General features: G+C 39.5%; 1 protein-coding gene across 1 annotated transcript in view; it reads left to right on the top strand.

Moving 5' to 3' along the window:
• Positions 1–26,038, top strand: part of LOC110519118 (probable E3 ubiquitin-protein ligase HERC4) — a 32,797-nt gene extending 6,759 nt beyond the window's left edge. Inside the window, exons 17-47 of the mRNA XM_036989374.1 lie at positions 2,300–2,425; positions 2,526–2,666; positions 2,849–3,015; positions 4,107–4,170; positions 4,261–4,319; positions 4,430–4,613; positions 4,930–5,029; positions 7,113–7,327; positions 13,792–14,041; positions 14,622–14,778; positions 14,926–15,008; positions 15,407–15,634; positions 15,816–15,907; positions 16,896–17,023; positions 17,144–17,301; positions 17,472–17,524; positions 17,646–17,737; positions 18,237–18,296; positions 19,899–19,995; positions 20,098–20,281; positions 20,466–20,617; positions 20,772–20,894; positions 21,072–21,170; positions 21,424–21,603; positions 21,892–22,032; positions 22,454–22,620; positions 22,722–22,791; positions 22,879–22,949; positions 23,290–23,473; positions 23,773–23,875; positions 25,309–26,038. Of these exons, the coding sequence (XP_036845269.1) occupies positions 2,300–2,425; positions 2,526–2,666; positions 2,849–3,015; positions 4,107–4,170; positions 4,261–4,319; positions 4,430–4,613; positions 4,930–5,029; positions 7,113–7,327; positions 13,792–14,041; positions 14,622–14,778; positions 14,926–15,008; positions 15,407–15,634; positions 15,816–15,907; positions 16,896–17,023; positions 17,144–17,301; positions 17,472–17,524; positions 17,646–17,737; positions 18,237–18,296; positions 19,899–19,995; positions 20,098–20,281; positions 20,466–20,617; positions 20,772–20,894; positions 21,072–21,170; positions 21,424–21,603; positions 21,892–22,032; positions 22,454–22,620; positions 22,722–22,791; positions 22,879–22,949; positions 23,290–23,473; positions 23,773–23,875; positions 25,309–25,520 (4,140 nt within the window). The 3' untranslated portion in view covers positions 25,521–26,038. The remainder of the gene's footprint in view (positions 1–2,299; positions 2,426–2,525; positions 2,667–2,848; positions 3,016–4,106; positions 4,171–4,260; positions 4,320–4,429; positions 4,614–4,929; positions 5,030–7,112; positions 7,328–13,791; positions 14,042–14,621; positions 14,779–14,925; positions 15,009–15,406; positions 15,635–15,815; positions 15,908–16,895; positions 17,024–17,143; positions 17,302–17,471; positions 17,525–17,645; positions 17,738–18,236; positions 18,297–19,898; positions 19,996–20,097; positions 20,282–20,465; positions 20,618–20,771; positions 20,895–21,071; positions 21,171–21,423; positions 21,604–21,891; positions 22,033–22,453; positions 22,621–22,721; positions 22,792–22,878; positions 22,950–23,289; positions 23,474–23,772; positions 23,876–25,308) is intronic.
• The last annotated feature ends 989 nt before the right edge of the window (positions 26,039–27,027 follow it).

The raw sequence follows: 27,027 nt of genomic DNA, 5'->3' as shown, positions 1-27,027 counted from the left end.
TACAAACACAGAGCAAAGAACTGAGGAACACTAAGAGTTTAAATACATTCAAGGGAAATGAGGCACAGGTGCAACTAATAACTAGAACAAGGGAAAAACAAAAGGGTCAAAAAATCACAATGGGGGCATCTAGGGACCAAAACCTGAACAATCCTGGCCAAATCCTGACAATCTGATGCAGCACTCCATCACTCCCCTTCTTGGTAAAATAGCCCTTCACAGCCTGGAGGTGTGTTGGATCATTGTCCTGTTGAAAAACAAATGATAGTCCCACTAAGCTCAAACCAGATGGGATGGCGTATTGCTGCTGTGGTTAATGCTGGTTAAGTGTGCCTTGAATTAGAAATAAATCACTGACAGTGTCACCAGCAAAGCACTATCACACCTCCTCCTCCATGCTTCACGGTGGGAACCACACATGTGGAGATCATCCGTTCACCTAGTCTGCATCTCACAAAGACACTGTGGTTGGGACAAAAGAATCTCAAATTTGGACTCATCAGACCAAAAGACAGATTTTCACCGGTCTAATGTCCCAATCAAGTCTCTTCTTTTTAGTAGTGGTTTCTTTGCAACAATTCGACCATGAGTCTACTCTGAACAGTTGATGTTGAGATGTGTCTGTTATTTGAACTCTGTGAAGCATTTATTTGGGCTGCAATATGAGGTGCAGTTAACTCTAATGAACTGATCCTCTGCAGCAGAGGTAACTCTGGGTCTTCCTTTTCTGTGGCGGTCCTCATGAGACCCAGGTTCATCATAGCGCTTGATGGTTTTTGCGACTGCATTTGAAGAAACTTTCAAAGTTCTTGAAATCTTCCGCATTGACTGACCTTTGTCTCAAAGTAATGATGGCTTGTAGTTTCTCTTTGCTTATTTGAGCTGTTCTTGTCATAATATGTACTTGGTCTTTTACCAAATAGGGCTATCTTCTGTATACCACCCCTACCTTGTCACAACTGATTGTCTCAAGATATTCCACAAATTAACTTTGAACAAGGCACACCTATTCATTGAAATGCATTCCAGGTGACTACCTCATGAAGCTGGTTGAGAGAATGCCAAGAGTGTGCAAAGCTGCCATCAAGGCAAAGGGTGGCTACTTTGAAGAATCTCAAATATCAAATATATTTTGATTTGTTTAATACTTTTTTGGTTACTACATGATTCCATATGTTATTTCATAGTTTTGATGTCTTCACTATTATTCTACAATGTAGAAAATAGTCAAAATAAAGAAAAAACCTTGAATGAGTAGGTGTGTCCAAACTTATATATAACCCATTTTATCATGTTGGAATTACCTATCCAAATTTCTTCACTTGGGTTACAAGCAATTAAATCCCTGTCCTGTTAATCAAGATATTAAGATGGTTCCATAACATGGAAAAATTACTCCAAACACTTTCACATTAACTGGTAACAATTTTGTAACCAAATGGTGACCATCTCATTAATATAAATCTTTCTAAACTCTTTACTAAAACAGTACTTACATGGATCTCATTTAAGATTCAGTGCTGGCAGTGAACATACAGTATTACCATTAACCTATACGGGACAACCCCCCCATACATTTTTATATTCAAATGTAGGAACTGGGTTGTACAGTTTTTACCCCTGCTGAAATGCAAGACGCATTTCAAAGCTGATGGAACCACAACAACAACAAAAAAGGAAAACCCATGTTTTTTTCTTTGTATTATCTTTCACCAGATCTAATGTGTTATATTCTCCTACATTCATTTCACCAACTTCAAAGTGTTTCCTTTCAAATGGTATCAAGGATATGCATATCCATGCTTCAGGTCCTGAGCTACAGGCAGTTAGATTTGGGTATGTCATTTTAGGCAATTTTTTTAAAAAGGGTCCAATCCTTATGAGGTTGAGCAAGTGACATGGAATGACAGTCACTCTCGGGGATAGCCAAAAATAACAATCTGAAAGTCACGACCCCAATAGTCCACCCCTCCAACTCATCTGATAGGCTGCCACCGATACATTGCATACATTGCATCCACTGCTATGAGATGTTGAAAGCAATTTAGACGCTTTCATTCAATTCAAAAATCACATTGATCTGTCAAATTCGTTATTTGATTTCAGACAAATTGAATAGAGCACTTAAGACAAAGAACATTGCCATGCCACCTTTTTTTTTTACCGTGTATGTTAGACATTATCCAGATTGAAGTTGCTGGGCACAAGGCAAATTTAATTTTCAAAAATTGTAATATTTTGCTGTTCTGCCAAAGAGTTTTCACTAATATTCACATACCTTTTAATAATCTTATCCAAGGATTGTCATGAGGACATCGAATACGGTTGGTTTTGTGACGACACCCTAAAGGTGGATCGGGAAACACTTCTGGATGATACCTTTCAGCATCTGCGAAAAACGACTTGCCACATGGTGGCTTTTAAGGTAAGTGTTGTGCTTTTCTGTATTTTGGAGAATGTGGTAGCTTTCTGTGTGACTATTTAGAGTTATCATCTCAAGTGCTCTAAACTGTTTTTGTCTCCAGGTGAAGTTTCAAGCTGAGAATGGTGTGGATGAAGGTGGTGTTTCACTGGAATTCTTCAGCCTCCTGGGGAGGGAACTTCTCACAATGGAACCAAAGACACTGGAGGTTTACGAGTCTGGACTAGCATGGCTCACAACAGATGTACGTTCCATATTCAGTTACATATTGTTCCCAGATTTAACTCAATATTTCCCCACAATTTAATTGACTAACTTAGAAATATCCATTCTTAGAAATGCCAATTATGGTACTGTTATTATACTATAAAATATTTATAATATTTAATGGCTTGTGGCATTGTATGTATTTATTTTTATCCATAGGACGGCGGTATTACTGATGAATTCTACTTACTTGGGCTGCTCTGTGGGAAGGCACTGTATAATCAGTGTGTTCTGAACCTCTGCTTCCCTCTGGCTCTCTTCAAGAAGCTTCTGGGTCTGACTACAACATTGGATGACCTTAAAGAGCTGTCTCCAACTGAAGCACGGTACAATTATTCTGCTGAAAAAGAAGAGGGGCCCATAATATATGTTCATCTCTTCAACTGCTGCTACAGAACAATGTAAAAGTAGAAAGTCTCAAAACACCATGATTGTGCCATGAAACCAGGAAAAGTAGTGCACCTAAGATGAGATCTGGTGTTTCGAGGGGGTTTGAATGTAAACCCAAGGGAAGTGTTTTGATGCACAGAATGTGTTTTAAAACAGAAATCGAGTACTCTGAAACACCCAAAGTGTTTTTTCAACCTGAATATTTGTGTTTTTAAGAGAATGTTGTGAAAACACTTTTTAGGGTTTCAATGCATGTAAAAGGAAGCATCAAAACACAAACACTATGTTTCTCATACAATCACTGGTTCACTGGTTCATCAATATTGATTGATGATAAGGGCCCATGGAGAATAACTTTTTGTGGAATTATTTTTTTCAATGCTTTATTTAGACAGGTTAGAAACAGGAAGGGCAGTAAGGCACATTTCGTTGGAATTTTACCCACTCAACTATGCAGCCACACTGTAAGAAATTATTCTGAGGTGAATTGAAATTGACAACAAAAAGACCAACATATACTTTATAAAAATGAATGCAAGTCGTGCAGAGCCCATGTCTAGCGATAACGTACCTGGCCCAGACATATCAACCCTCTCCCCATCGAAGACCGGGTTAAATTCCCCGCTCCAACCCTTCAATCTGTTTCTCCCACCTATCTGTATCTCCTCTGTCATTTCATAACCATCTCAATAAAGTGTAAAAATACCCCCCCAATTAAAAAAAAAAAAATGAATGCAAGTCGTTTCAATGATTTGTTAATGTCATTTTACCAAAATAATGAATGAATAAATTCAACTTAATATGTTTCTTAAAATGTAGGTATCTTTCATGAGGATAACCAAAACATTTCACGATGATATTTCAATACTCCTGCAAAATTAAGGTTTTGCCTCCTTCAAGTTGGTGGCACCTCAGTTGCCACTAGTTTGGGTGTAACAAAGCACATAATTTTAACAGTGTAGTTCTTTTACAGATATACTATTATCTCCTCATATCACATTTCTACTGTTTGTTTGTTTCAAATTAGTGGCTTACAGTATGTGTTGGATGAAGATGAGGAGGTTGTTGAAGCGCTGGATTTGGTTTTCATGGTAAGAGAGAATTGATACCTTTAGCCGTTTTTGGTAGCCTACACGGGTAATCCTAGCTGATGCAGTACTAATCTTTATTGTCTTTTGAAGGACAAAGGGCAAGAACTGATACCAAATGGAGAGGAGCTCCCAGTTACCATGGTCAACAGGTATATTTGATGATTTATCAATTTATGAATCTCTTGAATTAACAAAATGATTCCACAGGATGTGTTCTATACTCATAAACAAACATTGGTTTGCCATATATCATTCACAGGAAGAAATATGTTGACTTGTATGTTGACATGAAGCTCAACAAGTCAGTGCAGATTCAGTTTGCAGACTTTGAGAGCGGCTTCTACAAAGGCTGCCCTACACAGACATGGAGGATGTTTCTACCTGAGGAGCTGATGACACTTCTACAAGGAGATGACAACTACGAGTGGGACAAGTTGAGAGAGGTCAAATTCTACCTGTTTAGATATGTAATAAGAGTACATAATTAACTATAATTTGAAATACATGTATGGTAGCCTATATAGCAGCTCTGTAGTCAGAGTACCAGACTTTTTAGCTAACATTCCACTCCAAATGACATGAGTGGCAAGGAGTAGAATGTAATAGCTGAACAGAGATGGTAGCCAGGCTAGCAGCTCTATGCTCCCGTGGTTAGATCTGGTCCCATCCTGTTTGGGCTATACAGTCTATGGCTATAATACAGTGGCATGGTCTACTGTACATGCAGTTGTTTCGTTATGTTTTTCTCTGCAATAACAGAATGCCAACTATCAAGGATATAGGCCCACAGATGACATCATCCAGAACTTCTGGAGTGTTTTCACAGAGTTCTCAGAGGAGGAAAAGAAGAAGTTCCTAAGTGAGTTAACACAATTATGATTAACTAACTTCAATGGGGCAATCTGCAGTTGCTACATCAATTTTTGGACTTACAAATGAATGTACCCATTGATCCTTGGAGAATATACAGTTGAAGTCGGAAGTTTACATACACCTTAGCCAAATACATTTAAACTCATTTTTTCACAATTCCTGACATTTAATCCTAGTAAACATTCCCTGTCTTAGGTCAGTTAGGATCACCACTTTTATTTTAAGAATGTGAAATGTCAGAATAATAGTAGTGATTTTATTTCAGCTTTTATTTCTTTCATCACATTCCCAGTTGGTCAGAAGTTTACATACACTCAGTTAGTATTTGGTTGCATTTCCTTTAAATTATTTAACTTGGGTCAAATGTTTCGGGTAGCCTTCCACAAGCTTCCCACAATAAGTTGGGTGCATTTTTAGCTCCTTCCTCCTGACAGAGCTGGTGTAACTGAGTCAGGTTTGTAGGCCTCCTTGCTCGCACATGCTTTTTCAGTTCTGCCCACAAATGTTCTATAGGATTGAGGTCAGGGCTTTGTGATGGCCACTCCAATACTTTGACTTTGTTGTCCTTCAGCCATTTTGCCACAACTTTGGAAGAATGCTTGGGGTCATTATCCATTTGGAAGACCCATTTGCGACCAAGCTTTAACTTCCTGACTGATGTCTTGAGATGTTGCTTCAATATATCCCCATAATTTTCTTTCCTCATGATGCCATCTATTTTGTGAAGTGCACCAGTCCCTCCTGCAGCAAAGAACCCCCACAACATGATGCTGCCACCCCCGTGCTTCACGGTTGGAATGTTGTTCTTCGGCTTGCAAGTCTCCCCCTTTTTCCTCCAAACATAACCATGGTCATTATGTCCAAACAGTTCTATTTTTGTTTCATCAGACCAGAGGACATTTCTCCAAAAAGTAAGATCTTTGTCCCCATGTGTAGTTGCAAACCGTAGTCTGGCTTTTTATGGCTGTTTTGGAACAGTGGCTTCTTCCTTGCTGAGCGGCCTTTCAGGTTATGTCGATATAGGACTTGTTTTACTGTGGATATAGATACTTTTGTACCTGTTTCTTCCAGCATCTTCACAAGGTCCTTTGCTGATGTTCTGGGATTGATTTGCACTTTTTGCACAAAAGTATGTTCATCTCTAGGAGACAGAACGAACGCGTCTTCTTCCTGAGCGGTTTGACGGCTGCGTGGTCCCATGGTGTTTATACTTGTGTACTATTGTTTGTACAGATGAACGTGGTACATTCAGGTATTTGGAAATTGCTCCCAAGGATGAACCAGCCTTGTGGAGGTCTACAATTTATTTTCTGAGGTCTTGGCTGATTTCTTTTGATTTTCCTATGATGTCAAGCAAAGAGGCACTGAGTTTGAAGGTAGGCCTTGAAATACATCCACAGATACACCTCCAACTGACACAAATGATGTCAATTAGCCCATCAGAAGCTTCTAACGCCATGACATAATTTTCTGGAATTTTCAAAGCTGTTTAAAGGCACAGTCAACTTAGTGTATGTAAACTTCTGACCCACTGGAATTGTGATAAGTTGAATTATAAGTGAAATAATCTGTCTGTAAACAATTGTTGGAAAAATTACTTATGTCATGCACAAACTAGATGTCCTAACTGACTTGCCACAACTATGGTTTAACAAGAAATTTGTGGAGTGGTTGAGAAACGCGTTTTAATGACTCCAAACTAAGTGTACGTTAACTTCCGACTTCAACTGTACCTTATTAGTTCCTCATTGGCGTACCCCATCAGAACCCAAAATATAAGCTTGTTTTTTCCCAATGTTTGTAAACAAAGTTAAGGTAAAAAAACACTTTTATAGCCTCAAAACATGGTTAAAACTATTTTGGATGGTCAGTCCTTTCATCCATAGCTCTGTCTATGAATTTGAGGGTGGTTCAATTTCTCCCTTCCTTCAGCTTTATACCGACACATTGGCGGAGAGGATGCTTTGTTATTGTTTCAACTGCTGATTGCCCCTTTAAGTAAATCATTGTAGCACTCCACAAATGCTTGGTCAGTTTATCATTCTTCTCCTCTCATTTCTAACTTCTAGCTTTTCTGACTGGAACCGACAGACTGCCCAGAGGACGAAGTCTCTCCAAACTGCAGATGCAAATCACGTCTTTGGGCAGCACTGACGCTGATGAATATTATCCGAAAGCACAAACCTGCTCTGTGACATTATGCCTCCCTAACTACAGCAGTATCGACACACTACAGGAGAAGCTTCTCCATGCTATAACCCACTGTGATGTGTTTGGAGATGCTTGAAATGGGAAGCATGTTACTAGTAGCCTGGCAGTTTGTTTTTATCTACGTCTGTCAATATTATGATTTTATTTAGTCAATGAAGCACATTCAGAGCTAACAACTGAAAATATTCAGACATTAAGAGCAGTCTTTATAAATATAAACTTTCATAAATGCTTAATGTTTTTTCCAGTGAAACCACTGTTAATAGAAACATTTACGCCTCCTCCGGACCCCTCGTAGCCTAATGTGCAGTTGATTGGTCAAATAATTATGAACTAAATGAATGAAAGCCAATCATACTTTAATGATCAAACAGTGGAGTAAATTGAGAGAAATTGAGAGCTCTTTATCTCTTTACAGATTGGCTGCGGGTATGAATTCTTAGGAACCCTCTTTCGGAAATGTTTGAATTTTAGCTAACCTTAACCCTTTTTCTATCCTTAACCTAATTATCCTAATCTGCTACATTAATTATCCTAATTTTCTGTGTAAATTCTCCTAATCTCTTACGAAAAGTGAAATTCTAGTAAATTCTGACATAAACTGTAGGATATTCCATCTTGACAAAAAAAACTTTTCCTGGTAGCTAAAGGTCCGAAGATTCTGAGCATGTGCGTGATTCTCTACCTTTACGCACAGCCTCTGCTACAGTTTGGCTGCCCAGAGAACAGGATACTCAGGTGAATGGTGCTTGTTTAATAAAGTTAGATCAAAGCTGAATCAATGTCTGCAAGATCACGTGATAGTATTCTACGTAACAGAATGAAATACAATAGCATCAGGGCTGTAGCTACATAAGAGGACAAATGAAAATAAGATCAGCTTTAATATTGCTGATAGATTGAGGCTTCTGTCAATGTAGTTGTCTGCATCATTTCCAAACCCCATATATTTTTTGGGTAAATACAGTGATATATACATATATATATATTTATTATTTGTACCCCTAAACGTACCATTGATATATATATAAATATATATTATTTGTATCCCTAAACGTACCACCCCTCCCCTAATTGGAGTAAACTAATGGACAACAACACTTTGGCTTCTACTTCCAGTTTATACATACAATATACATTTTATGGATACAGTATATTTTACATTAGCTATCTTTTGTTTGTTTTTAGTCCCATCCTTCAGCTACCCTCAACCCCTCCCATCTATCTTTGAAGACCTCCCAGTTTGATTTATCTTTGCCATTATATATTTTTTCAACTGTGCTGTGTAGGGCCTGAACTTATTGTTGAGAGTTAGAATAGTAGAATACATATTCTGCAATTGGCAGTTTTCCTCTTGTTATATGTCACTCAATTAGCCCATGTTAATTCATATTTTACAGATTGGTACATTAGCTATCTAAACTTGTACATTTTAGAAGACACTCTTATCCAGAGCAATTAGAGTTAAGTAACTTGCTTAAGGGCACATCAGCAGATTTTTTACCTAGTCAGCTTAGGGATTCAATCCACCATCTTTTCGGTTACCAGCTCAATGCTCTTAGCAGCTAGGCTACCTGCTACCATGTAGTAATCATGGCCAAATTACTGACCAGGCACACAGGGCACGTGCCATGGGGCCCCCATTGATTTGGTTAGTTGTTCTCACTCAGATATCATGTTAACATGACATAAGTCATGATAAAATGTGTAGAATTGCAGGAAATTAGCTGTGAAACTGCAAAAAAATACAAGTTCTGTAATGCAAATGTATTTGTTTACCTTTTGTTAATAAAATACTTTTTCTGCTTACAGATTCCTCTGTACATATTCAATTACAGTTTTTAATCCTCCCAGTGCTGAGTTGATGTGAGTTAATGTGTAGTGGCTAATTGTATAGTTAATAGGCTCTGTGTTTGTAGATTGACTGAGGTGAATGACGCTACAACAACAACAGTGATAAAGTCTGGGGGTAATTTTGGCTTGTTTTTGCCTTTTTCCAAATAGCATTTTTGAGTTTTTAAATTGTACAGAAATGCAGTATAGAAAGTCTATGGTGTGTTTGCGTCCACATGCCCACCTCCGTCCCCCTTAAATGTTCCCTTACTTGGCAACTTGTTTCCAATCATCACATCTCCCACCTTCATCATCGCCTGGCTGTAGGGTCTCATGTAGGGGTCCACACTCAGGAACACAGCCTCCAACTGTGGGTGTATTCATTAGTGCACACCGTTTTGCAAAGAATACACATTTTTTTGGTAGGGGACAAATTCAGATTAGTCCCTCCCTGTTTCGGTGCAGATAACCTGTTTCTAATACAAATGTATTAACCACAGATTATCAAGTCATTTCACATAACATGGAATGTGTTAGAATTGGAAAATGAATGTGTTAATTTTGTGTGAAATTTTCAGTAGGGCTACTGCATGTGTCCAAGACCATTTTCCCCCCAGGGACATTAAAGGGCAATTACTCCCATTTTCAACTTCATATTCATTATCTACAGCACCAATCCAGTGTCTACATGTGTGAAAACAGTGCGCTTCTATGATCCGTGGTTAAAAAGATAAGAAGGTCCTAAAAAAGGCTTCTCTGTGACATCACAGGGTAGGATTCAAAGTTTAAAAAACGGTGATTTAAAAAAAACCTGCAATGTGGTTCTACCCAGAGGGAAGGTATTATCTTGCTCCCCACATCACCGTGAATCTCAGTGTTGGAAAACCACTGTTTTTAAAACTTTTGATGTTATCAAGTAGAACTTTTTAATGTTACATATATATTTTTACAAAACATAAAAATGCACCATTTCCACATATGTACACACTGGTATTGTGCTGCAGATAATGAAAGTAAGGTTGAAAAGTGGTGGAATTGCCCTTTAAAGTCTATCCTATCCTATCCTCACCTGTCCATCCCTGGTCTGCAGCAGCATCTCCTCCCTCAGATGGAAATCACTAGCCTTGGGGAAACCCTGGAAGTGCTGGTGTAACGTCCAGGCCTTGGACACCGTCATGGTACTGTGCTCCTCTAGTCTAAAGCAGTGGATCTGTAGAGACTGGCTGTAGGGAAGAGGAGGAGGAGACAGGGGTTTGAGTGTATGAGAGGGACAGAGAGAGATATAGAACATGTGTTGTGTCTCTAGGATGGAAATCACATTGTAAATATTTGCATTCCTCTGTGCATATCCTAATAAATCTTATCACAGCTGTACAGCTATGTTACACAGGGCAGGTCATGAAAACTATTGTTTGCCTATGTTTACTCAGGGCAGGTCATGAAAACTATTGTTTACCCATGGTTACTCACTGCAGGTCATGAAAACTATTGTTTTCCTATGTTTACTCAGGGCAGGTCATTAAAACTATTGTTTACCCTTGGTTACTCACAGCAGGTCATGAAAACTATTGATATGACATAAAAACAGAAAGCTACATTGGGTTGTGAGCAAAACGACACATTTTCATTTCTATTTGCCATATATTTTTCAATTGTGCTGTGTTGGGTCTCACAGGGCGGCAGGGTAGCCTAGTGGTTAGAGCGTTGGACTAGTAACCGAAAGGTTGCAAGTTCAAATCTCTGACCTGATAAGGTACAAATCTGTTGTTCTGAACAAGGCAGTTAGTTATCCCACTTTTCCTAGGCCATCATTGAAAATAAGAATTTGTTCTTAACTAGTTAAATAAAGTTTAAAAAGACTTGTTGTTAGAATACATAACATGCATTTTTTAAACTTGGTTGTACATTGGCAGTTTTCCTCTTGTTATATGTCAATTAATTAGTCCATCTCAGTTACACTTTACAGATTAGCGTTTAGGATTAAATAACTTGTTTAATGGCACATTGACCGATTTTTCACCTAGCCGGCTCAGGGATTCAAACCAGCAACCATTCTGTTACCGGCTTAATGCTCTTAACAGCTAGACTTACAGATCTCTCTGTACATATTCAATTATAGTTTTTAATCCCAGTGCTGAGTTATTGTGAGTTAATGTGTAGTGGCTAATTGTATAGCTAATAGGCTATGTGTTTTGTAGATCGACTGAACTTTATTAAGCTACAGCAACCAATGTGATTGTTTTTTAATCGTATAGAAATGCAGTAAATGAGCTTCAACTTCAGACCTCACTAAAACTCAAACCCTGGCAATGACCCTTAATACCATAGTAGGATTATAATGTTATTGTAAAACAAAAAAAACACACAAATCGGGTCGTTAGCTTTGGGGAAGAGGGCTTCAGGTTTGCGGAATGGGGCTGGCAGTTAACCCTTATCACATCTACACCTGGCTATCAGCTGAGCCTTGTCTGGCAGCGAAACAGTTCATTCAGCCTAATTTACTGCCTTTTAAAAAAACATAGCTGATATGACTGACTTGCTTAAACAATGTGGTTTCTACTGACAATTGAGATGTACAAACTATGGCATAAGGGAACGACGAGCGGATAAGAGGCAATCCGAGCTAGGATGGACGTAGTCAAAATAACTATTTGTTCAGCACTTTGAAATGTACAGTGACATAATTCAAAACATGGGCCATTCTTACAGTATTCTCCCTGCACACCAAGTCAGAACCATAGGATAAATAAAGGGGGCATATAAGCAGACAATGAAAGCTTTTACAATATTTGATGATTACATTTTTCTTAAACAGGCTATAGGCTACATGTGCACCATCAAGTCAGAACAGTAGGCTAAGTTCTGAGGGGGGAAAGGGACCAAATTATTAGGTTGAGCTACATGGGCTACTAACATCTTACTACACAACATACACTTAGTATTACTTTCTTAGCTACAGTGTACATATCTCCCTGGCATATTACATAATTTATGCAGCAACATACAAGACATTTTTGGATTCACCTTGCTGTGCTGTGCTCACTTGAACAGGAAGGTGGCACGGCTGTCCTTCTTGTGGGCTCTAGAAAGAGGCCAGAGTTCCCGACTTGGAATTCCGAGATGGATGACCTTTCAAAATTATTTTCCGTATTTTCTCAGTCGTAGCTTTTTTCAGAGTTCCCAGCTGTCTTGAACTCACTGAAGTCTGAGATTTCCCAGTTCCGGGTTTCCAGTTATTTTGAATGTGGCAGAAGTCATGCTGGATTGACAGCATGGCCAACGTCTTCAAGCTTTACCAATTGGATATCACGAAATTGGGAAGAAAAAGGGAGTAATATGAAATACAATTTAAAAAAAGGTTCACATGCAATGCCATGGACCAGAAGTTACGATCTTGTCTCATCACTGCAACTCCCCTAGGGACTCTGCGAGCCAAGCCGCACTGGTTCTTGACACACTGCTCGCTTAACCCGGAAGCCAGCCGCACCAATGTGTCGGAGGAAACACAGTCGTACTGATGACTGACTCAGCTTGCAGGCACCCGACCTGCCACAAGAAGTTGCTAGAGCACGATGAGACAAGGAAATCCCGGTCAACCAAGCACTTTCTTAACCCAGACGACACTGGGCCAATTGTGTGCCGTCCCATGGGTCTCCCAGTCACGGCCGGCTGTGACAGCCTGGGACCGAACCTGAGGCTGCAGTCGCGCCTCAGCACTCATTGTTGAATTTGCAATTCCCAACTTGTTGTGTAATGTTTATGTCCAATGTGCGATGAGCACTGGAACGTTTTATCTATAATTTCTCTTCATATTACAAGGACTGAAAAGGATTTTCCAGTTGATTGTCGACTTGATTCATGATGATGACTGCTTGTCTAGCTTGCTAGCTAAGATTTTGAAAGTGTGATGTTGACATCAGTCCAGTCATAGTTACGGTAGATATAACGTGATTTGAAGTAAATTTTTTTCTGTGGCCAATGACCTTGAGACTTCTTGGATGGGCACTTCTAATGTAAGTCTATGTCAGCACCTAAGGGGCTTGAATATTCGAGCTCTACGTGATGTAGTGACCCCATGAGTGACAGAACACTGAGCCAATCACAGCACAACTAGAGAACATTACCAACCCCTCAGCTCCATATTTTCCACAGGCTGCCCCACCACCACAGAAAGCACTGCACATTTTGGAGCTGCCTCACTTAAGGAAGCAAAAAAGAGACCATGTTTGCATGCGGCTTTACTCCATTTAAAAAAAAAAATTAAAATATTTTTTTTACATCGTTTGCAAACTGATATGTGACACATACGGATGCCAAAATAACATGTTATTTTTTTATTTTTTTATTTTTATTTTTATAAAAAAAAATAAAAAAAGCTTTAAAAAATTGTTTAAAAAAAAAAAAAAATATATATATATATATATATATTTTTTTTTTTTTAAACAATTTTTTAAAGCTTTTTTTAATATATTTTTTTACATCGTTTGCAAACTGATATGTGACACATACGGATGCCATAATAACATATATATATAATTATTTTTTTAAACAATTTTTTTAAGCTAAACAGGTGAGCCTCAAAACAGGTGGGGTCCAAAACATTTTGTACATAAAACAATCTAGCTGATATGATCGCTGATGACTAATGTTAACCACAAGCACATAGCGCGCGCGCAGGTTGGACTGCGTTATTACTAATGTAACGTTAGGCATCACCTTCACCTTCACATCATCATGTTTTGCTGGGGAGACGGTTCGAGTGGACAGTTTGGTCTAAACTTTGAGAATGTGTCTGTTCCTATAGCAGGGAATATATTCTCTGATAAAGTCACAGAAATTGCTTGCGGGGAGCAACACACTTTATTTCTCACGGTAGATGGCAGGATCCTATCATGCGGGCGCAACTCAAAGGGACAACTTGGCAGACAGAGGAACATAAATTCAAAACTACCAGGTAAGAAGACATCAATGAATGCTATCGGAATATGTAGCCAGAATTTGCAGAATAAATGCAGATTATAATCACATTCTTATGTAGGCTAATTTGAAAAAAGTGCTACTGGAAAAGTACGTTTGTTTGACTCTGAATGCGTTTATTATTTTTCATCACTACCCCCAAATATTTTAGTGATATTGTTCATAATGTCAGATTATATAATGTTTCGTTTCTGCTGCGTTTAACGACAACTTTTAGAAACTGACACCCCTCAATAAAACTACTGCACAATAGGCGCTCATGGTTTGGTTCCAGTTTCGTTTCTCCCAAAGTAGAGAAATGAAGAAAAAAAAATCCAATAAAATACACACTAGGATCGAACTTGACGTCATCCTCAAGATGACTCAGATAAATTGACGATTAACTCCTTCATGCATTAAATTACATCTTATCAATGTTCTAGCATTTAACCCTTTCCAGGACAAGACAGGACTTCCAAATAAAACGTTGTCTAATCAAATCAATTTGTATTTGTCACATGCACCGAATACAACAGATGTAGACCTGTGTGTGTGCCTGTGTGTTCTACCCGTTTCAGCCCCAGTGGAGGGTCTGGGGGCAGTGGTCTCTGTGTCTTGTGGTCAGGACCACTCTGTTGCTGTGTGCGCATCAGGACAGGTCTACTCCTGGGGGGCAGGGGGTGAGGGACAGTTGGGCATCGCACCTACTACTGTCTCCAAAGTCCTCAGGCCAAGGCAAGGAAACCTCAACTTAAACTTGAAATAGATATTGATAGTTAAATATCATCCATGATTTACATTGTCAAGTAATGAGAGCCCCCTTGGATTCCACTGATCACAAACAAAGACAAAATGAACTAGATGTCTCCTTTTTTTTCACAGACCAGTTCCAATACCTTCGCCCTTGCCGATAACAGTGATACAGGTTGCTTGTGGAAATTCCCATTCTTTGGCCCTGACTACAGGTATAACATACTGTACTTACTGATGTCTCTCACACACGCTGCATTCCATCTAAACTATGACAACCACATGCATCAGTTAGACTACACTTAGAAAAAAAGGTGCTGTCTTAAACCTAAAAGGATTATTCAGCAGTTCCCATACGAGAACCCGTTGGAGAACCCTTTTGGTTCCATGTAGAACCCTTTTTTCAGAGGCTTCTACATGAAAACCAAAAGGGTTCTACCTGGAACCTAAAAGGGTTATCCTATGAGGACAGCCGAAGAACCCTTTTGGAACAATTTTTTCTAAGAGTGAACATCAAAAGGACAGTGAGATGATATTTATTAGGAAAGAATGTAACTCTGGAATTGTTGTGATGTAATTGTAATGAAATATGTAATTTCCTTGTCTTCTACAGGAGGACAGGTGTTCTCATGGGGTCTGAACAGCCATGGACAGCTGGGCCTGGGGAAGGGAGTCCCTCTGCAGCCCATACCTGCCCTGGTGCGCCCCCTCACAGGGGTCCCAGTGACCCAGGTAGCAGCTGGAGGAACCCACACTCTGGCCCTCACCCTCCCAGGCCTGGTCTACTGCTGTGGGGCGAACAGGGCTGGGCAGCTGGGACTCAACCGTGTGGATGAGAAAGGTACTACGGCACTCTCTATCTTTGTACGCTGCTTGTATAAAAAGCTAATCAGGCTTATCCACCAGCATTTTCTCATTTGAACTTGGATTCCTTTGTCATAACCACTAAGTCATTTTCCAGATGTATTATATAGAGTGGGAATATTGCATGATGCTTGTATGATGCTTGTTCCCCCTGCCAGGCCGGTTCAACATCTGTTCTGTGCCTGCTCTCAGAGTCTTGGGGGTTTCCTTCATCAGCTGTGGAGAGGCACATTCTGCTGTTCTCACCAAGGTATCATACTATTACTGTGGAGAGGGACACTGTTGTTCTCACCAAGGTATCATACTATTACTGTGGAGAGGGACACTGTTGTTCTCACCAAGGTATCACACTATTACTGTGGAGAGGGACACTGTTGTTCTCACCAAGGTATCATACTATTACTGTGGAGAGGGACACTGTTGTTCTCACCAAGGTATCATACTATTACTGTGGAGAGGGACACTGTTGTTCTCACCAAGGTATCATACTATTACTGTGGAGAGGGACACTGTTGTTCTCACCAAGGTATCATACTATTACTGTGGAGAGGGACACTGTTGTTCTCACCAAGGTATCATACTATTACTGTGGAGAGGGACACTGCTGTTCTCACCAAGGTATCACACTATTACTGTGGAGAGGGACACTGTTGTTCTCACCAAGGGATCATACTATTACTGTATTTTTACTGAAGGCCCCAAGGGAGATGTTGGTGTGAAAGGAGACAAATCCGACAGCTGTTCATTAGTTCATAAAAATTATTTAATGTCTTAAACAGTGGGCCCACTGGGAGATAGTTCTGCACACAAAGTCGGCATCCTCTCGAAGATACAATTCATCACATATAAATAAAGCCAGTTATATGAAATGACCTTGAACAGAGGTGAAAAACAAATGATCAAGTGTCTGGATACACAATGAGCCATACAAGTTGTTATCTGAGTGCATGAATACAATCTCATACTAAATGAGAAGTTACAGTTTATTACAGAATAGAAAGTACTAAATGAGAAGTTACAGTTTATTACAGAATAGAAAGTCACAGGTTATACAGAATATATCCTGATTATGGCTGTTATTACAGATCAAGACTCAGGGCTACCAGAGTAAAGGTCGACCCTTCAATACTATTATACTGTCTCTTTAAGAAGTGATTAGGGCCCTGACCTGACTAGACCAGGAACAACTCTGGGCCTTGACATGTCAACAACTGGTTCTGGTTCTTTGTGGTCTTTAGGGTGGACAGGTGTTCACCTTTGGAGAGGGAAGCCGAGGCCAGCTTGGGCACAACGCATCAGCTAACGAACTCCTACCCAAACTGGTAGAGGGTATGGATGGACTGGCCTCACAGATAGCATGTGGCAGGTAATGACCAACAGCATAATGCTACTTATACACATATATACACATATAATAAACAGATAGGAAAACAATCTTGAACATTCTCAGTCTGACTGTGTTTTTGTCTTACTGTAACTCTGCCAGCCATCACACCCTGGTGCTGGGGTCCTCAGGTCAACTCTGGGCCTTTGGCAGTGGGGTCAAAGGTCAGCTAGGGACTGGCAACACAGGGGGCAGCTTGCAACCCACCTCAGTGCTGCTGAAAAGGGATTCTGGTGGGGCAGCAACAGTCATACACAACGGTACCAGATACAATGTGTATTCTATTCTATTCTTTTCTATTTTGTATTTGATTCTATTCAATGCTATTATGCAGTTACATACTGACTATGTAGTGTTTGTGTGACTGAGTAAGAACACATTACGATATTTTATGTCCCTACAACCTCTTCTGTACATTTTTTTTTTTTAGCAGACATGAAGATATCAGTGGGATGGAATTCAAACTTCATTTACACCACTGAGGTAATGTTTCTGACCTTTTATACCTCAGTAAAAGGGAGACTGAAACGTTCTAAGTGTCTCAAGCAGCTAATTCATGTTTGAGATATTTGAATTTCTTATATTGCTTTATCTTCCTTTGTAGAGTTCTGAAAGAGAACAGCCAATCGGGAGGTTAGATAAAGCCAAGTTGCAAAAATGGCTGTCGATGGAGCAAGGAAATGCAGAGGCGCAAAGGTTCATTTATTATTTACATTAAATATTAGAACATACAATCTACCGTAGACAAAGGTTCTTTGTTATTTTTATTTTTTTTTCTAGCTAACTCAAAATGAAATAAACAAACATGTATTGTTTGGTTGTATTTTAGTAATAAAAAAAATTATACGATTTTATTTTATATTTTAGAATCTGTACAAAACATTCATGCTAACGATTACTTCATACAAACCTCACTACATTACACCTGCCCAGACCCGCTAGCCCCCACCCCTATCTCCAGTGCCCTTATCAAACTGCACCATTTTGTTTCTCTCCGTCGCCCATGCTCTTTCAATTTTTTAATTGTGTGAACGACGGAGGATTGGCTGATTTCCAGTTGATAACTCTTCTCATCAATTATCTTTTTAAAAAGTATTATGTCCAACCCATCGGGTATGTCACTGCACCCTTCAGTTGTATTTATTTTTGTATAATTGTACTGAAACATCAAATGTGTCCACATTTGTTCCAACAGAGAAATATCCTTGATGTTCTCAACAAGTTCAAGTCTTGTGGCCAGTTTCACCAAAGCCAGGTAAGCTATTTTAAAATGGAAGGTTTGGATAGTTTGAATTGAAAACGGTATGTGTACCAGGGGTATGGGTGTAATGGTTCGCCAAACCCACAGTTCGGTATGCATTGTGGTTTTGGGGTCACAGTTCAGTTTCGGTTAAGGTACAGCGGAAAATGTTTTTTTTGTTTATTTTTGCAAAATACACTAAATTAAAAATCATTCTATTTGTTGCCCAAGTCCAGTTTCATTCTGTTCTGACAGAGCTGGTTATGTTGGGTCTCAAGGAGAGGTCTAAAAAGTTGGACCCGTTCCGATATGGACCTGGAGCTTTCCCACCTGGAGAAATATGCATAAATACATTTGTCAATATAGAGACCTGTTCCAAACGGACCAAAGGACGACTAGTTCCATATAGACGTTGTCGGACCAGAGTGAGGGAAGCAGCAGAAAAGTCCATTTGTAAGCTATTTTATTAACCAGAGCTGATACAGTGCGAGGGAGGGTAGGCGACGGAGTGGCCTTATGAGGGAGAGCAGACGGAGGAAGGGCCTTGCGGTGTGTGTTCTGCGAGTAAGTGAAACGAGAGAAAGGAGGAGGCAGGGAGAGGCAGCAACCAACCGAGTCAACTTGCGCTAGTAGACTAGCTTCTAGCTTGTCATAGCTAGGTTATTCATCATCCAATATAATTACCTAGTATCTGTCTTGACTGCATCAAACTGCGAGAAGCTAGCTGGCTAAGATAGCCAGCCATTTAGCTAGTAGACTAACGTCTAGCTTGTCATAGCGGTGCTATTTTGGATGCAGTATTTGCAGCATACTGCAGTTATACTTCCCTCTGACTGCAATATTTTTTTGTAGGGGCGAGGTAATGGCATGCAACGCTACATAGCCTATAGGCCTAGTGTTATTTCTTTAATGTTATAATTCGGGTTCACAGTGCGGACTGAACCGAGGTCCCGTACCGAACGGTCCAGTATGAAAAGGTGTACTGTTAAAGCCCTAACCAGGGGTTGGAACTGGTTTAGGGAACAGATTTTTTTTTGTTTTCGAGGAACAGAACTAGAACTGAGAACAAAGGTGATCTATACTGTTTCAGAACAGAACCGTTAATTTTAAAAGCATGGGGAAAACACGCTACAAAGAGCCTATATCTTATGAAAAAAGATTGCAGTCAGAGTGCAGTATAACACTGTAGTGTAACTATAATTAGAATGCAGTATAACTGCAGTATGCTGCAAATCTAATTCAAAGTTCTAATTCAAAGATGTCAATGTAACTAATATGATGATGAAGGTATGACGTGCACTGTAACTGCCAGATCTTTTTTGTTGATATTTTATTTTACTATCTGTACTTTCTTTGTGTTCCTAAAATAAAAACAAAGTATAAAAAAAGAAAAGAACGATATAAACCGTTACTTTTTGGGGGTTCGAACCGGTTCAGAACATCATTTGCATCAACATTGCATCATTTGCTGGTCAGAACAGGAATGGAACAAAAAAAAGAATGGTTCTGTTCAGAGCGAAACGATTGAAAAATGATTTTGGTTCCATCCCATGATGTGTACAGTTAGAACTATGTTGTGTTCTTGCTAATGCTATGCCCTCTGTTTCTTATGACCAGTGAGATTCCACAAGCAGCCGGAGCTTTGACAGTGGACCTAGAAGCTGCTAGCCAGGTTTTCGACCAGCTACTGAACATACCTTGGATTAGGAAATCAGTTAAGATCAACTTACTCTTTAAACCCATATGTTAAATGAATAAAAATTTAGAACAGAACTAAATGTTACTCTCCTAATTTCTCTGTTAATTTTCTATATAGATAAATATTGAGCCACTGGTGGACAATATTTGCAGTTCAGCAGCTGTCATCAAATCACCAGAGATCTTTATGCTACTACCCACAATCTCTCTTCTCCATGAGGACCTCAGCGTCATGAAGATGGTCTTGGCTTTATCTATAGTTATCGTTGAACATCTGAATGACACGGCCATAAAAACATTAAGTATATAACCTCTGACCTTGTCACTTTATCAGTGAATTTAGCATCAGTATAATTTTACAGAATTGTATTATAATAGAAGCATAGCTGACACTGACACATGACCATATATTATAAGATAATATTTTTTTTGCTCAGGCAATATAATTTACATATTTGGGACTTGTATTCTTGTACCATCTTATAGAAGAGTGGTGGTCCTCAATGGAGACAAACATCATGACTAAGCACATTCTGATGTGGAAGAATGCCCTGTCATTCATGCTGAGGAACGGTCTTCTGGCTACCCACAACCCCGGAGTCAAATTCCTGCTGGAAGCCCTCAAGTACCTCCACAGAGTCAGTGTTTGTGTCAATCATTTTTATAATCCTCCTGACCATTTTCTGTAGTTGCCGTCTGTCAGTATTGTTGATCATGCCGTAACATACTTCATATTGTGAACTGCAAGGCAGATGTGCAAATCTATTTTGATGCTGACATGTTATTTCAAAGGCAAACAAAAGGGCCAGAAGAACCCAGGATGTTCCCGCCAGTACCTTTTATGTGGAAGAGATCAACAATAGTGTTCTTCTATTGGGGGATGTGAATCTTTGGCGTTTTTGGTCAACAAGGGAGGTAATAAAATAACCAAATCATCTGTAAATTACTAAAATGTTAGAATGATAAAGTGGTGGATGCCAATCTGTTTTCACTTGTCCAGTTGTTTCAGTGCAGATTGATGGAATGAGACAGAGATGGAACCCATGTAGACTATTGAGATGCACTTTCATTTTTCTTTTGTGTCACTTCTAGGACACAGAGGTGACACCAGTCATCTTTTGCCGTTACCCATTTGTGTTGAGTCTGATCTGCAAGATGGCGATTTTCAACAACAATGCACTTTTTACTAAGGTATACTGTGTTATTCCACTGGCTGTTTTAAATCCTTTTAATGAATCTTTGTTTTCAAGTATACCATAGCCTACCCAGTGGTTTCCAAAGACCAGTCTGTATATCACTCTAAATAGACCCTGGAGCTGACCCTGTATATAGCTTACTTTCTCATGTGTTTAGGTATATATATATAGCAGGAAATGCATTTCAATTTACTTGTGCACGTGACATGAAAAAAAACTTGAAACTAGTGTATATTTATATATTGCAGGAGATTCACAAACTAGCCCACCGGCTAACAGTGATGTGTCCTTCTGGAACGTTCCCAGACAACCCAGAATCTCCCCTTGCCCCAGTCTTCCAGTTGACCTTAAGGCGCCCGTCACTCATCGAAGACACCTTCAGACAACTGGGTGCTGCAGATCATGACTACTTCCAGAGAGAACTTGTGGTAAAATTATCTTTTGTCAGTTCAAAAGGGACAATAAAGTAACATTCAAATAATTATCCCTGAGACCGAATGTTACAACTCAACTAATCTTGGCCAAATCAAACCAAATCTCAGCTACTCGATTTAACATTTTAATGTTAGACTGTCACTACCCACTGGACACACACTGGTTGAATCAACGTTGGTTCCAGTGAAACAAACGTGGAATAGACATTGAATTGACGTCTGTGCCCAGTGGTAGAGTCTAGAACTCAACCTAAATGTGGCCTATCTTACTGTATCCCTCAGGTGCAGTTTGTGGAGGACATGAAGCTGTCGCTCGTCAACAAAAGGGACTTTTTCCTCCATGTGTTTGAAGAGCTGTTGGCACCAGAGTCTGAGATGTTCATGTACAATGACACCAAGACACTGGTCTGGTTCCCTGCCAAGGTAAGAACTAGAATTAGGGAATTACGATTTCATTACTGTATAATAAATCACTGCACTCTCAAGCAAATAAAAATTGTTGAGTAAAAACAATCTAAATAAATTTAGTCAGTTAATAGCAACAGAAAGAGATTCAACCACTACAGCAGTGCCACTATCTACACTGTATCAATCAATATACAATTGTTTACAAGTATAATCACCATCACTCCCTACTCTCCTCCTGATGTACCAATGTTTTATTATTACTTAGGCTGTGTCTTGTACACAATCGCAGCAAAAATGTTGAATTGCAATATACAGACAAAATAAATATACAAAAAAGGAGATAGAAGTTAGTTCAAAAAGCAGCTTGGGATGGTGCCTGTTCTTGTTTATTCTTGATCTGTGCCTTGGCTCATGTGCCACCTACCCTTACTACCAGCCCAGAGTGGAGGAGAAGAGCTACTTCCTGTTTGGTGTCTTGTGTGGCATGGCCCTGTACAACCACAACATTGTACACCTGCCCTTCCCTCTGGCCCTGTTCAAGAAGATGGTGGGGGTCAAGCCCTCACTGGAGGACATGAGAGAGTTTGACCCTGTTGTGGGAGGGTACGTTTCTATTTTAGAATGTACATTTTAGCATTGAATTAGTGTCCCTTAGAAACGGATGAAAATGTTTCAACATTAATTTATTTTAATTGTTATTGAAGGAGTTTGCGGTACCTCTTGGAGGACTACACTGATGATGATGTTGAAGAAAACCTGGACATGACCTTCACCGTATGTATAATATTGAAACTGATTGTTGAGCAATGAAATACCAATAGATACAGTATGTGAATAGTGGTAACTGTTTATTTTCATCAGGTGATCTGGGATGACCAGAAGGTGGAGCTGGATCCCAAAGAAACAGGAAAACCAGTCACAAGTTTTAACAAGTAAGGCTACAGCAACTTTTACTCCTACAGATGTAAGATCTTAATTTGATCCACCTTTTGCAGAACATTTTTTTTAAAAGTGTGGTATATATTTGAGGTTTAAAAAGGCTTCAGACTTGATTTTCCCGTACAAAAAATGTATCAACCCCTACAAAAATGTCCATGAATTATAATCCACATGTTCTGTTGCTGCAGGATTATTTTCCTGCTGTAGCAAACTGGCTCACATTACGGTCTTACATCTATAATGCATAATACAAAGTTTACATTTTAGAAGTTACAACAATCATGCTTTCTGAGTTTTTTTAAAATGTAAAAATACCATTAATTATATTTACAGGAAGCAGTTTGTTGATGCCTATGTGAACCTTGCCTTCAACCAATCAGCGGAGAAGGTGTTTGAAGAGTTCAGGAGAGGCTTCTTCAAGGTGTGTGACAGGAACGTGGTGGAGTTGTTCCAGCCTGAGGAGCTCAGGGGAGTCATGGTGGGGAAAGAGGACTACGACTGGGACACGCTCAAACAGGTCTCTATATACAACCATCATTCATTACTCAGTGTGGGGCTGGGTGCTGACTTGAGAAATTAGGGCATAAATCAGTCAGTGTTGATGCATTTATATCAATGGGGATTTGCTTTGATGTCAAGTTATGGGTGCGTATCTCAAGTTAGGACTGGGACTAGGAGATAATATGCTATACATTGTCTAAATGCACATGGTGCTTTGTGACATACTGTGTGACTTTGAGTGGTGAATCGTTTAAATGGCGTGCAAGTTTAATATTGTTTAATTATTGCTGCCATTTGTTTTGTTTGTATATCCAGAACACTGTGTACGATGGAGAGTATCATGCCAGACATCCCAACATCATCACATTCTGGGAGGCTTTTGAGGAACTGACAGACGACCAAAAGAAATCTTTCCTCCGTAAGTATGGCACTAAATTGCTCTCGGTTGAGTAAAACTGGAGAAACCATACAGTCTTTCATAATGCTGGTTCAGGGTTTTGTCTGCATATTTGAACTTCCTGTTCTACAAGAGCTTTTACACATCATTTTTGTCTGAACACATTTGACTACCGTAATTTCCGGACTATAAGCCGCTACTTTATTCCCACACTTTGAACCTCGCGGTTTATACAATGACGCGGCTAATTTATGGATTTTTCCAGCTTTCACAAGATTCATGCCGCCAAAAAACTGAGCACCGTCACATAATGTGACGTAAATCGAGCGCGCTCAAACTTCCCATCATTCTGATTACGGTAGTAATTTTGTCACCCTCATCATGGCAAAGACACGGAGAAATGCATATGAGGCAGCTTTCAAGTTGAAGGCGATCGATCTGGCTGTTGGAAAAGGAAATAGAGCTGCTGCACGGGAGCTTGGCCTTAATGAGTCGATGATAAGACGTTGGAAACAGCAGCGTGAGGAACTGACTCAGTGCAAAAAGACAACAAAAGCTTTCAGAGGGAAGAAAAGCAGATGGCCCAAAGTATTTGCAGCCACTCGACATCAGTGTAAATCGTGCATTTAAGGTGGCGCTCCTTGTTCAGTGGGAGGCTTGGATGACAAGTGGGGAGAAATCCTTCACTAAAACGGGCCGCAGGCGAAGAGCATCTTATGGTCAAGTCTGCCAGTAGGTCCTGACAGCGTGGAGCATTGTCAAAAAATCCACTATCATCAACGGGTTTCGAAAGGCTGGACTGCTGCGTGTTGAAGGGGCAGCATGAGCTCAGCGGGGTATTTGCCTCCGGATGAAAGTGATGAGAGCGACAATGAAAACGATCCAACATCGGATGAAGCAATTCTGAGGCTATTCAACTTCGACACCGAAGGAGATGACTTCAGTGGTTTCAGTGCACAGGAGGAGGAAGATATTGACCAATGACTTTCTTGGTAGGCTACTGTTTTAATTTTTGTTACGAGCCGTGTTTCGTTAAAGCCTATTTATTTTTGTTACAAGCCGTGTTTCGTTTAAAGGCTGTGTAAAGTTCATTTGTTTCAATGTACCGGTAGGCACCTGTGGCTTATAGACATGTGCGGCTTATTTATGTACAAAATACATATTTTTTAAATAATTCAGTGGGTGCGGTTTATATTCAGGTGCGCTTAATAGTCCAGCAATTACGGTAATTAGCAGACACTTACCCAGAGTAACTTACTGGAGCAATTAGAGTTAAGTGCCTTGCTCAAAAGCACAACAACATATTTTCACCTTCTTTGCTCAAGGTTTTTAACCAGGGACCTTTTGGTTGCTGGCCCAATGCTCTTAATCACTAGGCTACCTACCACACAACGACATCCACTATATTTCTTCCCATTCTGTCTACCTTTCACTCTCTCTCCCCTCCTTCTCAGTGTTCCTGACAGGCTGTGATCGCGCTCCCATCCTGGGCATGGACAAGATTCAGATGAAGGTGGCAGTCCTGCAGAACTCTACTGAACTACATTTCCCAGAATCCCTTACCTGCCACTTCCTACTGCTGCTGCCCATCTACCCCTCCAAGGAGATGCTGCTGGCCAGGCTCAAAGAGGCAGTGGCCCACAACAGAGGCTTCTGGAAGGAGTAATGGACACTATATAAAGGCTACTGCTGTGTTCATAATTTCATTCAATGTGTTTCTTACATGTCAATATATCACTTCAGTTTAGCATAGGATTTTGGTTATAGCCTCCTTCTAGGTTCAGATTTGCCAGTTTTTTTCAAACTTTTACATTTAGCCTTTTCCCTTGGCTTTTTCTATTGAAAATGTGAAAATTGCAAATCTAGGATATGTAGGCCTACCCTATTATAGAAAAAACATTCCTTGACTTAACGTCTACTAATTCTGGGTGAGATTTTTAAAAAGAACATTCTTATTGAGTAATATACATTCAGTAATATACATTCAGTAATATACATTCAAGAGCCTATTTATTTATGCATGTTTTCTTTATTGATATAGTGTGGCATTTGATGTAATCCTACATGTGAACATCCTTTTTTTCTGGACACGTCTGCATCATCTTTTGACATATATGTCTGTATCTTGTGTTTTATTGACGCAATAATTCTGTCTGTATCTAATAAATAGAGATGATTAGTTCACCTCAGTTTTCTTTTATCAATGGGAACTGCTGTCAGCACTTCGATGCAGAGCAGTGGTGTGGTTTCTCCACCAACGTACATAACGTTCTGAGAACCATATGTTTCTTAGAGCTTGGTGAGAGGGTGGTTGTCCTATGGTTATTTTACATACAACTTTCCCATAACGTTTCCTACAGGTTTCCTCAGGGTTCTATTTAAATTAATGTTCTCAAATTGTTCAGAGAATGTTAAGAAACAACGTTCTTCCATGGGAATTTCAGGACTTCAGCATAACATTTCTTACAGGTTTTATTTAAAGTCATGTTCTCAGAACATTCAGAGAATGTTCAAAAAAAAAGTTCTGTGGGAATTTCAGGACTTCAGCATAACGTTTCTTACAGGTTTTATTTAAAGTCATGTTCTCAGAACATTCAGAGAATTAAAAAAAAAAAAGTTCTGTGGGAATTTCAGTACTTCAGCATAACGTTTTCTACAGTTTTCCTCATGTTCTATTCAGTCATGTTCTCAGAGGTTTAGAGAACATTAAGAAACAATGTTTTTCTGTGGGAATTCCAGGACTTCACATAATGTTTTATGCAGGTTTCTTCATGGTTCTATTTAAAGTAATGTTCTCAGAACATTAAGAAAACTTTCCATAAAAATAAGAACCCATAGTAACATTCAAAGAACGTTGGAAGAATGTTATTTGAAAACATATACATTCCATTCCCAGCATCAACAAAATGCTCTATCCTCTATCTTGTTAAGTGTGTTCAGGTGTGTTTGCTGCACCCACTAATTGGCCACACCTGATCGTAATTAGTGCTTGTTTCCTTTGAAATGGGGTCTGTTTAAATATACTTAAAATGAACAGCTTTCTATGAGTTAAAAAAACATGGCATGCTTGCTCCATCCTAGTGGTGCAGTGGACTAATTCCATGGCTAGAAAACAGAGAGATCATGGGTTTGAATCTTACTGACACCATGCAACATAAAAACATTTATGGTTT

Source organism: Oncorhynchus mykiss, chromosome 10 (assembly GCF_013265735.2).
Source record: "Oncorhynchus mykiss isolate Arlee chromosome 10, USDA_OmykA_1.1, whole genome shotgun sequence".
Lineage (NCBI taxonomy): Eukaryota > Metazoa > Chordata > Actinopteri > Salmoniformes > Salmonidae > Oncorhynchus > Oncorhynchus mykiss.
Note: the sequence above shows the minus strand (reverse complement) of the source record. Positions and strands in the feature narration are given on the sequence as shown.